The following is a 14,715-nucleotide window of genomic DNA, read 5'->3' as shown; positions in this document are numbered from 1 at the left end:
ACCCTTAGGAAAAGGAAATATATTTATCAATATATTACGTTAAATATATTGTATTATATTATAATATATTATTTTTCCATTACATTTTCCAATACATTATATATTATAAATACATGGAAAAAAAGGACTATATTTTTACATATATAAAATTGCATATAATTTGGGATGTATAAACTCATATATTATATATTTGGATTTAATATATTTCAATATATTGAAAGCGGCAATCATTTGTATATTCTGCAATATATTGCCATATATTACATGAATATATAATATATTGGCTAATATATTTTTGTACATGAATATATAATATATTGGATAATATATTTTTGTACATACTATATGGCAATATATTGCAGAATATACAAATGATTGCCGCTTTCAATATATTGAAATATATTAAATCCAAATATATAATATATGAGTTTATATATCCCAAATTATATGCAATTTTATATATGTCAAAATATAGTCCTTTTTTGGTCTTGATCGCAAGATATTTTTTATATGTATCAATATATACACATATATGATCTATGCATATATTGCAATATATTGGAAAATATAAACATAAGATCCCATATATGGAAATATATTTCCTAATACAGTGCATTATATTTGCCAATATACTGCAATATATTTTTTTCCCATAAGGGTAGGCATATATGGTAGTTCAGGTTGGGCCTCCAGACGCTAGGGGGCGCCATATTATTGGTAGAACATTTACATTCGCACGTCGGTTTCCGGGCGTGGTCTAAAAGAAACAGCGATGCCATCATGCTAGCTGTAGAAGTCCAGAATAACCAGCTCTGCTAATTTATTTACAGATAAACTAGTAGTTTTTTCGAGTTATATAGTTGTACTTTAAATTAGAATATAGAATGACAACAACAATTTAAGTGCGAGGTTTGTTTTTTGTGTGGCAAGCGCCACCCAAAAGTAGACGAGCAAGCGTCAGTAAGCTAGCTAAGATTCCGTAAACTAGCTCGGCTATCGGAAACGTATTTGTAAACAAATTTACTGCGTTTAACAGCGCGCCCTGCGACAAGCTCATCGTTTCGACGTTGGCATTTTCTACTACTGTCATGGAGAAGGTATCTATCTTACGTACCTATGTAGTGCTGTTGCCTTAATTTAGCTTGGAGAAGCACATCACCTTAGCTAACCAGTAGCCTCTTTTCAGCTAGTTGCTGCACCACTGTTTTCACGTCATTTGCCTCATCACTGATGTCAATTCGGCATCATTCTGTACATGGCTTCTTAATGTCAATTGAGATTACTTGCTGATATGTATATTTTATTGTACAAGTAAGGTAGTAGACCGGTCTGCGTGTCTACGTTGTATGGGGGAACGCCCAGCACTTACTTTGGCTTCTACACAAAGCACACTCAGCAACATTTGAACTGTTGAGTCACAGTAAAACTGCAGCACAATATTTCATTTATATTTCATCTCTCAGCCAAAAACCGTAATCATGCTTCTTTTTTTTTGTTACAGGCAGACTTCTTAAAAGGGCTTCCAGTGTACAATAAAAGCAACTTCAGCAGGTTTCACGCAGACTCTGTTTGTAAAGCATCTGTAAGTATTTCAATTTCATTTTGTGCTTATTATTTCTCCATTGCAAGTGTGCTCAAAATGTTATGTTCTATTGACTTTTACTGTTCCTTGCAGAATCGGAGGCCCTCTGTCTATCTTCCGACACGGGAATACCCATCTGAACAGAGTGAGTACCAGAATTGCACCTATTAAACAGGCTTTTTGTATTAATAGTTTTTAATTGGAGGTGTAACAGTAAGCCATAATAATGGTCCATAGCTTGTGTGCAAGGTCACTTTTCGGATCATTTTTGGTACATCAAGGGGGAAAAGCATGATATAAAACTGTAGATTTTGTGTACACAGATTTTTCAAATGAAACATAAATAAGGGCAGGTAATTTTTACTTTGAACTAGGGATCGACCGATCGGGCCTATTCTGATACCTATTTTTTTTCCATCACCCTTAGATTTTGCTTGAGTCGATATTTGTGGCCGATACTGCTTTTGCTGCCTCAATTTACATGGAAAAAATGACAATGATAACAAATATTACAGGTATTACAAGTTTAAACAAATATTTATTAAAATGTAAACGCTGAACACAGTAGGATTCAGCTTTCTTAAACACGCATTTAAACGGCATTATCAACTTTAAAAGGAATAAATATTCAACCATGTGCAAAACATTTCTGTCGTAGTTTAAGTTTTATCTAGCATCGATGATCGATGACTGCTTCTCCCGCAGTGAGACGCGACACGCATTTCACCTCGGAGCCCGGCGTTTGTTGAACGAAACTCCCACTTGGTGTTCACGTTTCCTATTTCAAAGCAGGTGGAAATATTTCAACTAAGTTCAACTGTTAGAGGCTAATTAAAAGTTGAACACGTACCCTTGTGATTCACCATTGTTGCGGTGTGGGAGGGGTACCGCGACGGCGTGTGTTGCAGTGTCCTCCGGCAACACAAAGCTACCCGGCGGATGCCTGTCTGTAAATCATGCGGTGGAAAAATACATTGGTGAAACCACGCGCGTATTGGCTGATACCGATTCGAACAAAGAACGCAAATATCGGCCCGATATATCGGCCGGCGGATGTAGCGATCGATCCTTACTTTGGACATCTACTGAAGATTTCAGTTTGAAGTGCAGCATTAATATTTCCAGCTCGTAGCCACTTGTCTTTGTCTGTTTCACCGGGAAGGTGAAACAGAAGAGGGTCTCCAGGGTCCGGGTTCTCCTTGACATTATCGCTAGCCATCGCTCCCAGTAGTCAAAGGCTGGTTTTCATACACACACACAATTGCAACATCACATCCCTTACTGTACATGTGTATAATGACAATAAAAGGCACCATATACTATTGTATCTAGATATAAATTTGCTATATATCTGATTCTACAGCAGTTTGTTTTGGTTGTATATATCTGACTTATACGTCGTCGAAAATGCGTATTTTGCCATGGAAGAGTCGTGGAAAGGTAGGCAAAAATTCTTTTAAAACATCTCTAGTTGAAGGAAGTTCCCCACAGATAGGCAAAGGTCTGACCTTTGGTGCCGGTGTTTAGTTCCGTAAAGACACTGAACGTTACGTGTTATCGAGCATATGAGCTGTGATGGCCCTAAAGGTATTTAGAAACAAGGTAATTTAGCCAGCCTCCATTCACTTCCCAGCCTTTTCTTCACGTATGCGTATTTGAAGTGATTTTCAGATGTTTTAAGGCAGTGATTTTCAACCTTTTTTGAGCCACGGCACATTTTTTTACATTGGAAAAATCTTGTGGCACACCACTAACCAAAAATGTTACAAAATGTTACCACGACCTCGTACGCACATCAATAAGTCTATGGGAGGAACAAGGTAGGTGTTGCCACACGGACCAATATTACATTGCTATGCCAGTCTTTAACCACAGACACTCCACAGTAGCCATGTTTTTACATCACCACTTTTTCTCTTTCCTAATGACCTTTCGGGAAACAATGGTTTCCATGGAAAGGAATATTCCAATCTCTTGTCTACATGCATCGCTATAATCAACCAGAATAGTCAATAGGGCATGCCCAGTAAAACGTAAACACCAACATCACGTGATACCGGCTTCCCCAAGTTTTTCTTTCACTTGTTGGAATAACTCCGTATTGCCAGTTTTTCATCTGTCCAGTCTTGAAATTTAGTTTGAATCAAAAACAAACTTTGCTTAGCAGTCCAGTGCCGATTGCTGGCCTCCATTTTTAAAAGTGAAGAACGTCTGGATCTGCGTGTTACGTCATATCTGAGCATGCGCTGAAAGAACGCACCCGGGATCAATTTAAACAGGAAAAGATCAAATTCAATCTTGCTAATATTTTATAATTAAACTCAGGACATGTTTTATATAGATATATATTTTCTTTTTTAATAAAACTGGACTTGTGAATGGCGTATAGAAGGGTTTAGATTCTGTTCCACAGATGGCGTTAATGTACACGAAAGCTGCTTGCCAACCGCCAATAAACAACAGTATTCAACAATATCTAACAACAATATTCCATCCCTGTTCAATTCTTTCTGTTTGAGCAAATAAACCAAATGCAATTGGAATATTTGGGTCCATATATTTATGGCTATTGACATAATATTTGTAAATGATGATTAATAAATATTAATATTAATATTTTTTAATTATAAAAAGTGATATTGGATAATTCCTCACGGCACACCTGACGGTTTCTCAAGGTACACTAGTGTGCCGCGGCCCCGTTGTTTGAAAATCACTGTTTTAAGTTATCGCTCTATTTTTACCAGTGCATGTTATTGTTTGTCCATTTTGTGTCAACTTTGAAATGACGATTCATCCTCATTGGAAATTTACGATCGCTCCACGGGAATTCCGCAGTGTCTTATGGCCTGTAAAGCTTGTTGTGTTTTATGCCAGTTATTGTCACAGAGAAAACCAACATCCTTCTGCGCTACCTCCATCATCAGTGGGACAAAGAGGTGAGCGCGTTTAGTCGGGTGCCCTCGGATTTTCCTTGAATCCGTGTTCAGCTCCACGGTGCCATTGATGATTTATCTTTATCCTGTACAGAATGCGGCAAAGAAAAGGGAACAGGAACAAGGGGAAGGCGACAGTCCCGCTCCCCCGAGAAAGATTGCCAGGACAGACAGCCAAGAAATGAATGAAGACTCATAAGCGTATGTGTGTGTATGTATGTATGTGTATATAGAGGGCGTAGCCGATCTTAAACAAGTAAAAACAGAAAAGGTATTCCCTCATCACTAAAGACTGGTGGCCAATCTGTGGCTTGAGGCTGTCGGGTAAACAACGGCGCCATTCTTCAACGCAATTGGGAGCCAGTGATGAATTGCAAAGGGGGGTTTTACTGTGAAGAATTTGTCGAAAATCCACACTTTTAGACAGATTTTTCAACCACTGTTTGATTGGACTGATTAGGACTGATGATCGGGCAGGCGGGCGCCTTTCTGCCATTTGTTGTCGGACCATGTGTATAACGTGCGTTTTTGTATGCATGCTGAGCTGTGTGTGTATTGTGTACTGTATATGCCCAGTTCCATGCTTTTGTCGAAAAAAGTCGGCGTGTGACTTGACAAATCAAGTCTTTAAAAAGTTTTTGACGTATGGAGTTTCATTGTGTTTTTAAATCATAAGGCAACGCGCTTCCTGCCTGGCTAAAGTGCGCCCCGCCCTCTCGGTTTCACTGCCCACTCTGTAAACAATGGCGACAATGTTTCTCTCAGCCGTTTGGATCCACACAACCAAGAACGCACTGTGATGAGCAGCACAAAGTAGAAGCACCACTCTAAAAATGTGTATGTTAAGCAGAATCCTTTTTGGCTTGGCTATTTTCATATCTGCACACAAACACTACATCTATCATCTACCTATCATCTCGGTTGAACGTTTGCATTACGTTTTCGCCACTCTTTAAATATGCATTATACATCCTAATGGTCGATTTTGCAGTGTTGTGAAATTGGGAACTGAAAGTACAATTTCTTAAAACGTATTAGGAAAAAATGCCACATAAGCAAAAATATAAGGAAGAGTAAACGTGATCTCGGCCTTGCTTGTTATTTCCATCCTGGCCCTTTTAGGATTTAGGATTGTGGCTTGATTCTCTTGGACTGAGAGGCCTTACGACTGGTCATCATGGTTTGGATCCTGTTTCTTTCTCCCATTGTCATTTTTGGTGAGCTGACTAGTTCAATGCAGGGTTAATGTGTTTAGCATGCAGTCTATTGCTGCTCTTAGCCCGCCATCTTCTTTCTGTCACTCAGCTTTTTCTTTTAAAAAAAAAAAAACAGTATATGAAAGAATTAAAAACTGTGGTCCACCTGTGTACATAATCTTGTATTTTTCAGTCATAAAATCCTATTATGTTTCTGCTAAATGTTCTACCACGCCTGGGACCTTCCCACCCCCCTCCATCTTGTGTGTGTGTGTTAGATCAGTTGTTTTTTTCTAGCATTGCTGAAATAAAACTGGACTGACACTTTTTTTTGTTCTGTGGTACTTTTTGTTGCATTGACACAACAATTTGTCGGTGACATTCTGTAGCAATAACACTAACACATGAAATGCATTTGAAATTGTTTTATTCACTTTTTTTCTCTCCAGATCTTACAAAAATATGATAAAATAAATTAAAACAAATAAATACCCAGTTATTCTCTTTAAAAGATTTTTTTTTCTACAGTGGTACATTGGAAGAGCTTCATGATGTTTCAGTAAGTGAGGCTTCATTGACTGACGTTTATGATGATGATGATGGGGTCGGTGATGACTGTTACATCCTACTACAAAGGCTTGTACGGCTGATTCCACATCATCTTTCATAATCATTCCTATGTACTGTATGACCCCCGAGCCTACAAATAGAACTTCATTTGGAGTTTTTATCCTGAAATCCTCCAATATTCACTACCAAGAACCCGCTGCTTCTAATCATCATGTACCGTATAATGCCGAGATGTTGCCCCAGCAAATCACTAGAATGAATAAATGCAGTCAATGCCAGCAATATCTACGAACTTGTGATTTCCCTGAAAAACAAAGCATAACTCTAAAACTGTACATACATTTCCACCACTTTAATTTATTACCCCTGCTAACTCCTTTCAGACATTTAAATAGACTATTAAGTGACGGTCTGTTCATGTAAGAATGAAAGTTGTCATGAGCCAAAGCTCGGCTACATGCCACTATCCTGATTTTTTTAATTGCCCCCCCCGCTGCTCCAAGAAGAAACTATGCAAACATACCGACCCTTGATGTATGTGACTTAATGACAATGTAAATTCCCTTATTGCATGTAATATGTGGGATGCTAAAACACAAAGTTCCATATCAACACAACAAAGAGCAGACTAGGCTTACAAATGAAGCGGGGTTTTCCGACCACTGATACAGAATATGGCCATAGACGGGTGACGTAGGTGGATTTACTCATTCTTACACTGAAGCGTCATCTGTTATTGCCTTGCTATTCATAGTGACGTGGGAATGCATAGGTAATGTTTCATCTTTCAACCTACATTGTGATGATGGATGCTCAAATGTCAGTCTTGACCACCGGCAGTGTCACCCACCACTGAGACACAACGATGCACTACTCAACAAAAAGCGACATTTCAGGATGAACATTCAGGTCTATGACATCCCCGTCAGCAGTGTAGCACATCAACAGTCAGTATGTTTATAATATGCAAAAAAAAAAACAAATTGCATGAATTTATGATGATGAACCATCACAGTGCAGCGACCTGTATTGTTTCTGTGCAAGTTGTCAACCATCCAGGTCAAGATCATCACCATAAATTCACGAGAGGGTAACTTAATCGGACATGTTGTTGATATTGATAGCCAAACATATACCTTGAGTGTAAGAAACACATAAGCGCCATCTAGTGTTTTGGGAGCCAAACAGCATCTGGCCAATAATCGCAGTGGAGATCATGCATATAGTAAAACAAAGATGTTATGGGAAACTCGGGTCATTCATTCATTTTCTACCGCTTATCCTCGCAGGGGTGCTGGAGTCTATCCCAGTGCAACTACAGCGCAACCTTGGTTAACAACATTAATTTGTTCCAGAATGGTCTGACTCTAACCAAGTCAAACATTAACCAAAACAATTTCTGCCAATAAGAAATAATGTAATTATTGGTTTGCTTCCTCCTTGTGGTTGTAAAGGAAATAAGGGCTGTCATTAATTAAGGAAACTTCCACTCTGGATTGTAGGACTACAGCAGAACCCCCGATTAACAACATGCATTTGTTTCCGAAGGTCTGACTCTAACCAAATCGGACACTAACCAAATAATTTTTTGCCAAAAAGAAATAATGTAATTATTGTTTTGGTTCCCCCTTGTGGTTAGAAAGCAAATAAGGGTTGTCATTAATTTAAGGAAGCATCCACTCTGGATTGTACTACAGCGGAACCTGACTCTAACCAAATCGGACACTAACCAAATCAGTTTTTGCCAATAAGAAATAATGTAATTATTGGTTTGGTTTCCCCTTGCGGTTGGAAAGCAAATAAGGGTTGTCATTAATTTAAGGAAGCATCCACTCTGGATTGTACTACAGCGGAACCTTGGTTAACAACATTCATATGTTCCAGAAGGTCTGACTCGAACCTAAACAGACACTAACAAAATACATTTTTCCAATAAGAAATAATGTAATTATTGGTTTGGTTTCGCCTTGTGGTTAGAAAGCAAATAAGGGTTGTCATTAATTAAGGAAACATCCACTCTGGATTGTACTACAGTGGAACCTGACTCTAACCAAATCGGACACTAACCAAATAAATTTTTGCCAATAAGAAATAATGTAATTATTGGTTTGGTTTCCCCTTGTGCTTGGAAAGCAAATAAGGGTTGTCATTAATTTAAGGAAGCATCCACTCTGGATTGTACTACAGCGGAACCTTGGTTAACAACATTAATTTGTTCCAGAAGGTCTGACTTTAACCAAAACGGACACTAACCCAATAGATTTTTGTAATAAGAATTAATGTAAGTCAAATTAATCCGTTCCAGAAAGCCAAACAAATGTTTAACACAAAAGTTTATAGTTTTACAATTATACGTTTAGCATGCAGAAGCCAATCAATGATGAATGAAAGTGATAAATTAATATTAATTCATTCATTTTCTACCGCTTATCCTCACGAGGGTCGCAGGGGTGCTGGAGCCTATCCCAGCTGTCTTCGGGCGAGAGGCGGGGTACACCCTGGACTGGTCGCCAACCAATCACAGGGCACATATAGACAAACAACCATTCACACTCACATTCATACCTATGGACAATTTGGAGTCGCCAATTAACCTAGCATGTTTTTGGAATGTGGGAGGAAACCGGAGTACCCGGAGAAAACCCACGCATGCCGAGGGTGGAATTGAACTAGGGTCTCCTAGCTGTGTGGCCTAACCACTCGGAGGCCGTGCAGTGCAGCCCGGAAACCAGATTATTTCAGTCATTTACTGACTGCATCAACTAGCCAAAACTACTTTCTTCAACATCACAAACCATCCAGAACCTGTGGGGAGGGGAAGTCACTATTGATGCACTACACTGCTGATGGGGATGTTATAGATCATCATGTCAAAAAATCGTAATAATCCCTTGAATTTGACCTCTTTCACTTTTTATTCTGTAACAAGCAGTAACAAGTTTCGCTGTTGATGGAATTTCACCCAATAAAGGAATATACCAAACGTTTTGTGAGAAGTTTATAAGGGTGTCAATTGGTGTTTTTACACCAATGGCCTAATACTGAAAATCTAAAGATACGTGGGGCGACTTCATTTTTCCATCCATCCATACATTGAATTAATTTTATTCTATAAACTACTGAGAACATTACTCCCAAATTCCAAATAAAACATTTTCAGAGCATTCTGTTACTGTTATGTAGTATATCAACATTTCGGCTTTCTCTTGTTGCATTATGTTGTGTTTTTACATTTTTTTAACTTACATTTCTTTGTACGGGTAGCCATGACTGGCCTTTGGGCTGCATTTTGTACACCCCTGCTCTAAAGACAAGAACTCTGTCGCCCTCTTTTGGCAGATATACCAAAACGCTCAAGTTGATTGCCAACCATTTATAATGGAAAAAATACCACTTTGGTTCAAAATATAAAAACAATCCTGTTATGGAGCTAAAAAAAAAAGATCAACATATAAAAATAAATGAAAATATTGAAGGTATTTTATCATGTGAATAGGAGGAAATCACTGCAGTCCCGTGTTTGCATAACGATATGAGGCAGGCTGCTGGCTCCTGCAGAGATGCGGCACATAAGCGTTTAGTGCAAAAGTAACTTGAATTCAACGCTCACTTGCCAAGTGTGTGGTTAGAGCTTGTGAAATGGAGGACCATCTGTTTTCGAGAGAGGAGAATCCACCGACTCGGACCACAGCCAATAGCAGGACAGCGTGTACCATGCAGTTGTTTTAACTCTGCTAGTGACAGCGGGTTCTTATGAACTGTCATTTCCAATCTAGCTCATATTGCCAGAGAAGGGAAGATGCGTATTTGTCTATGTTTTGAAAATAAAGCTGGCAAAGTTGTCCACTAAGGCAGTGATTTTCAACCTTTTTTGAGCCGCGGCACGTTTTTTTTTACATTGGAAAAATCTTGTGGCACACCACTAACCAAAAATGTTACAAATTGTCACCACGACCTCACACGTGCATCAATAAGTCTATGGGAGGAACAAGGTAGGTGTTGCCACACGGACCAATATTACATTGCTATGCCAGTCTTTACACCACAGACACTCCACAGTAGCCATGTTTTTACATCACCACTTTTTCTCTTTCCTAATGACCTTTCGGGAAACAATGGTATCCATGAAAGGAATATTCCAATCTCTTGTCTACATGCGCCGTGAAAATCAACCAGAATAGTCAATAGGGCATGCCCAGTAAAACGTAAACATCAACATCACGTGATACCGACTTCCCCGAGTTTTTCTTTCACTTGTTGGAATAACTCCGTATTGCCAGTTTTTCGTCTGTCCAGTCTTGAAATTTAGTTTGAATCAAAAACAAACTTTGCTTAGCAGTCCAATGCCGATTGCTGGCCTCCATTTTTAAAACCGAAGAACGTCTGGATCTGCGTGTTACGTCATATCTGAGCATGCGCTGAAAGAACGCACCCGGGATCAATTTAAACAGGAAAAGATCAAATTCAATATTGCTAATATTTTATAATTAAACTCAGGACATGTTTTATATAGATATATATTTTCTTTTTTAATAAAACTGGACTTGTGAATGGCGTATAGAAGGGTTTAGATTCTGTTCCACAGATGGCGCTAATGCACACGAAAGCTGCTTGCCAACCGCCAATAAACAACAGAAGAAGAAAAACACCACAAAGAAGAAGAACGCACCCTGACAACTTTCCGTTTGAGCGGGTACAAGATACCTCAATCGGATTGGTTAAAGGAATATTCCATCCCTGTTCAATTATTTTCCATTTGAGCAAATAAACCAAATACAATTGGAATATTTGGGTCCATATATTCATGGCTATTGACATAATATTTGTAAATGATGATTAATCAATGTTAATTATAAAAAGTGATATTGGATAATTCCTCACCGCACACCTGACGGTTTCTCAAGGTACACTAGTGTGTCGCGGCACAGTGGTTGAAAATCACTGCACTAAGGGAACAAAGGACCGTGTCACCATTACTCCAAATTATATAACTCATATTGCTTTTCATCATTTTTCCAAGATAAAAAGATTGGGCCTGATATTTCACAGTTAAAAATATTGTAATAATCTTGACTTGTGATGACTAAAAACACTTTAAAAGTACAATTACAGCTCCTTTACGATTTTGCAGCCGATTCCAATGCTCACCATTGCTTGTAGAAGAAATAAAAAAATCACAGCTTTTTGCTTTGAAGGCTTAAAAATATTAGAAACGCAGCTCATGCATTTCTTTATGTATTGCAGACATGATTGTGTGTGTGTTTGTGTGTGTGTTGTGATATGATAGGAGGGTCAACGTCATTCTTTTCTTGTTCAGGACAACCAAAACAATGTGAATCCATTCCCATTTCTAGTACTACCACAGGAGGAGGATTAGGAGGGGGGGGGGGGTTGGTGTCGCCACATCTTCTCACATGTTTAGTCATTCAGTCCAGATGGAACCAAAAGGAGCTACTAGACTTTTGGGCCAGGATGGTCCATTTCATTGGAATGTCCACTTTCGGATCCTTCCCCTCCCGGTGAGGGGATCTCATCCGGAATGCCGTTTAAGTCAGACCTGGAAGCCGGCCTCTCTGACGTCTGTGAAGAAGATGATCCCTCCCCGGATCTGGGCGGCGGTGCCCCGTTCAAGCACGTCCCCGCTTCAGATTTTCCGAAATTAAACAATTTGCCAGGGTTGAAGGCCTTATTGGGTGACTGAGAACGCTCCTGGGAGCTGCTACCTGATGATGAGGATGATGTCGTGGTCGCGGCGTTAGCGGTGTTGCTCGCCGCAACCGCCGCCGCCGCCGCCGCACACTCCTTCTTATTGTCAGGTGATTTGAGGAATTTGAAGCTCAAGAATCCGGGCAGCTTTGGTTCGCTACCGGTGGGCGACTGAGGAGAACGGGCGCCGCCCGATGAGAACTTGCTCTGAAGCGGTATGATCTGTTTCAGCTTCATCACGTTGTTGTTGGCCAACAGAGAGCTGGGTCTCTTGGGCTTCTCCGACCCGCCGCTTCCACCACCCGCCACACCGCCACTGCCGGGACGCGACTTGCCGCTGTGGCTTTTGTCGTGGTGGTGGTCCCCGGAGGAGTCGCCCTTACCGTCGTCCCTGTCCCTTTCCCTGCGGGCCATGTGCTCCGCTTGCCTCTGCCTCTCTTCCTCTTCCCTCTTCTTCCTCTGCAGCTGCTGGTAGTGCTGCTGAGCTTGCCGCTCGTGCTTCTGCAGAGGCAGGGAAACACATTTCTCAATTACCACAGTGGAACCCGCTTATGTCCATGTCCCTCGGACTGGCTGATGTCAACATGTGCATATTATTTATTATTCTTCTGTATTCCGTTTTTTCCAAAAGTTGCCATTTTTGAATTGAATGCATCACATAGGAAGAAGCAAAGCTTATTAAATCCTACCCCCCCATCTGGTACTTTTACAATCACTAACTGTTACATTTGTTCACTTCCTGCTTTCCTAATATAGTTGAAGGGTTTTTTTTTTATTTTTGTCAAATCAGTTCCCAGTTCCACATGTCCAAAAGGAGTAGGAAGAAGCAAAGCTTATTAAATCCTACCCCTCCATTTGGTACTTTTACAATCAGTAACTCTTACATTTGTTCACTTCCTGCTTTCATAATATAGTTTAAGGGTTTTTATTTTTTATTTTTGTCAAATCAGTTCCCAGTTCCACATGTCCAAAAGGAGTAGGAAGAAGCAAAGCTTATTAAATCCTACCCCTCCATCTGGTACTTTTACAATCAGTAACTCTTACATTTGTTCACTTCCTGCTTTCCTAATATAGTTTAAGAGTTTTTTTTTTATTATTATTTTCGTCAAATCAGTTCCCAGTTCCACATGTCCAAAAGGAGTAGGAAGAAGCAAAGCTTATTAAATCCTACCCTCCATCTGGTACTTTTATAATCAGTAACTGTTACATTTGTTCACTTCCTGCTTTCCTAATATAGTTTTTTTAATTTTTTTTTTATTTAATTTGTTTTTTTTTTTTTTGTCACGTGCCGAAGTACAAGGTGATATGAGCATCCAATGCCATAATGGGTACCATAGTAAGTGTCAATATAGTGATATATATAGCACATCATGACTGGTTCAAGACTCTTCATCCTTGTATTTAGCAAACATCAACTGCTTGTATTGTTTCTTGAATTGGCTCATCGTTGTGCATTGTTTGATTTCCTTACTCAATCCATTCCATAGTTTGATTCCACATACTGAAATGCTATGGCTAGCATAACGTAGTCCTAGCATAGAAGTGTTTCAAATTTCGTTCTTCCCTGAGATCATATTTTGTATTGGATGACATTTTTAGCTAATTGGTTATTTTTAGCCTCATGCATTATTTTAGCTGTTTGAAGTCATGTTTAAACAAATGTGACATATTTCTGGGCTAAAGTAACTACAGTACAAATATAAAGTATGTTATGTGGTCACTAGGTGTTACATTAATGGAGACTTCAGCCAAAACAGGAAGTACTCGGTGGTCATGTGACTCCCAACACCAACATATTTGAGTCTATATAATGTCTTATTTTCTGTCTTTTGCGTCAACTACATTGGGTAATACTATTGTAAGTATAGGGGTGTTATTTCATGTGTAGAGGGCTCTAATAATGTTAAAGACCATATTTAGAAGTTCATAAACTAGTATTGTATCCTGCTATGTGGAAATTGACTGGAACCAATTAACTTGTTTTACTGTAAACAATTTGAGGAAGTGAGGACAGTTGATGTGCATTTTTGAACGTTACTCAAGGTCACATTTGATGGTGACGGTTGGTCAAAATGTACAGGGATTGGACATAGGCAGTACATAGTTTGCGATGAGTTGAATTTGCATGAACTGACATGATTGTCAAAACTGCTAAATCCAGGAGGCTCCGACTGCTGCTTACAGAACACAAAAACGTGGCCTTTTTGTGGCTTTTTTTGTCACTAATTTCAATTTGACAATGGAGATTTTGAATTAGAAGCAATGGCTCCTTGTATTACCTGATGAACTCCATCTCATCTTCCCAATACCTGCTTTAAATTAAGGAGGTATTAATCTAGGCTACTGAAGTAGTTGGCACCCTACTGTTTTTTTTCCCTCATATATAAATCACCTTAAAGGCCTCCCTGCGCTGATAATCCAGTTTAGCCATCTCCTCTCTGACCCATGTGGGTATGTCGGGAATGGCCACATGGATGACATACTTCAAGAGGACGGCAAAGTGCTGCAGGCAGACAGGTAGACAGGAGGATGAGATTACAAAAAAAAAGAAAAAAAAAGCACAATTTCAATGCAATATGGAACAAAATGAAACAGCCATACACACTCATGGCATGTTAGCTTGAACTATTTCTGGTACAGCACTCAGGGTGTTTAATTCTCCTCCAGATAAGACAGACTTCTGTATCAGGCCAAGACGGCGCTGCAGGCTGTTTACCTTATCTTA

The 14,715-nt window shown here is 39.3% G+C and overlaps 2 protein-coding genes across 4 annotated transcripts in view; one reads left to right on the top strand and one right to left on the bottom strand.

Moving 5' to 3' along the window:
* Positions 1 to 724: 724 nt before the first annotated feature.
* On the top strand, positions 725 to 5,152 carry dda1 (DET1 and DDB1 associated 1). The gene is made up of 5 exons (XM_058072368.2): positions 725 to 1,097; positions 1,502 to 1,582; positions 1,676 to 1,727; positions 4,460 to 4,521; positions 4,613 to 5,152. Exons 1-5 carry the CDS (start codon positions 1,089 to 1,091, stop codon positions 4,715 to 4,717), a joined length of 309 nt encoding a protein of 102 aa, XP_057928351.1. The 5' UTR covers positions 725 to 1,088; the 3' UTR covers positions 4,718 to 5,152.
* Positions 5,153 to 6,105: 953 nt separating this feature from the next.
* The window catches only part of ano8b (anoctamin 8b), a 57,411-nt gene continuing 48,801 nt past the window's right edge, over positions 6,106 to 14,715 (bottom strand). For all 3 annotated transcript variants that reach the window (XM_058072324.2, XM_058072323.2, XM_058072325.2), the window contains 2 exons: positions 14,383 to 14,493; positions 6,106 to 12,491 (listed from right to left, as the gene is read on the bottom strand). In XM_058072324.2, coding sequence (XP_057928307.2) covers positions 11,739 to 12,491; positions 14,383 to 14,493 — 864 coding nt within the window. In that variant the 3' untranslated portion in view covers positions 6,106 to 11,738. The remainder of the gene's footprint in view (positions 12,492 to 14,382; positions 14,494 to 14,715) is intronic.

This window comes from Doryrhamphus excisus, linkage group LG4 (assembly GCF_037039965.1).
Source record: "Doryrhamphus excisus strain RoL-2023G ecotype Guam linkage group LG4, RoL_Dexc_Guam_v1.1, whole genome shotgun sequence".
Lineage (NCBI taxonomy): Eukaryota > Metazoa > Chordata > Actinopteri > Syngnathiformes > Syngnathidae > Doryrhamphus > Doryrhamphus excisus.
Note: the sequence above shows the minus strand (reverse complement) of the source record. Positions and strands in the feature narration are given on the sequence as shown.

Bases quoted from the DNA above. Each gene is read 5' to 3' on its own strand.
- dda1 (XM_058072368.2), top strand. The intron at 1,583-1,675 runs GTAAGTATTTCA...TGTTCCTTGCAG, and splicing joins ACTCTGTTTGTAAAGCATCT to AATCGGAGGCCCTCTGTCTA. The intron at 4,522-4,612 runs GTGAGCGCGTTT...TATCCTGTACAG, and splicing joins ATCATCAGTGGGACAAAGAG to AATGCGGCAAAGAAAAGGGA.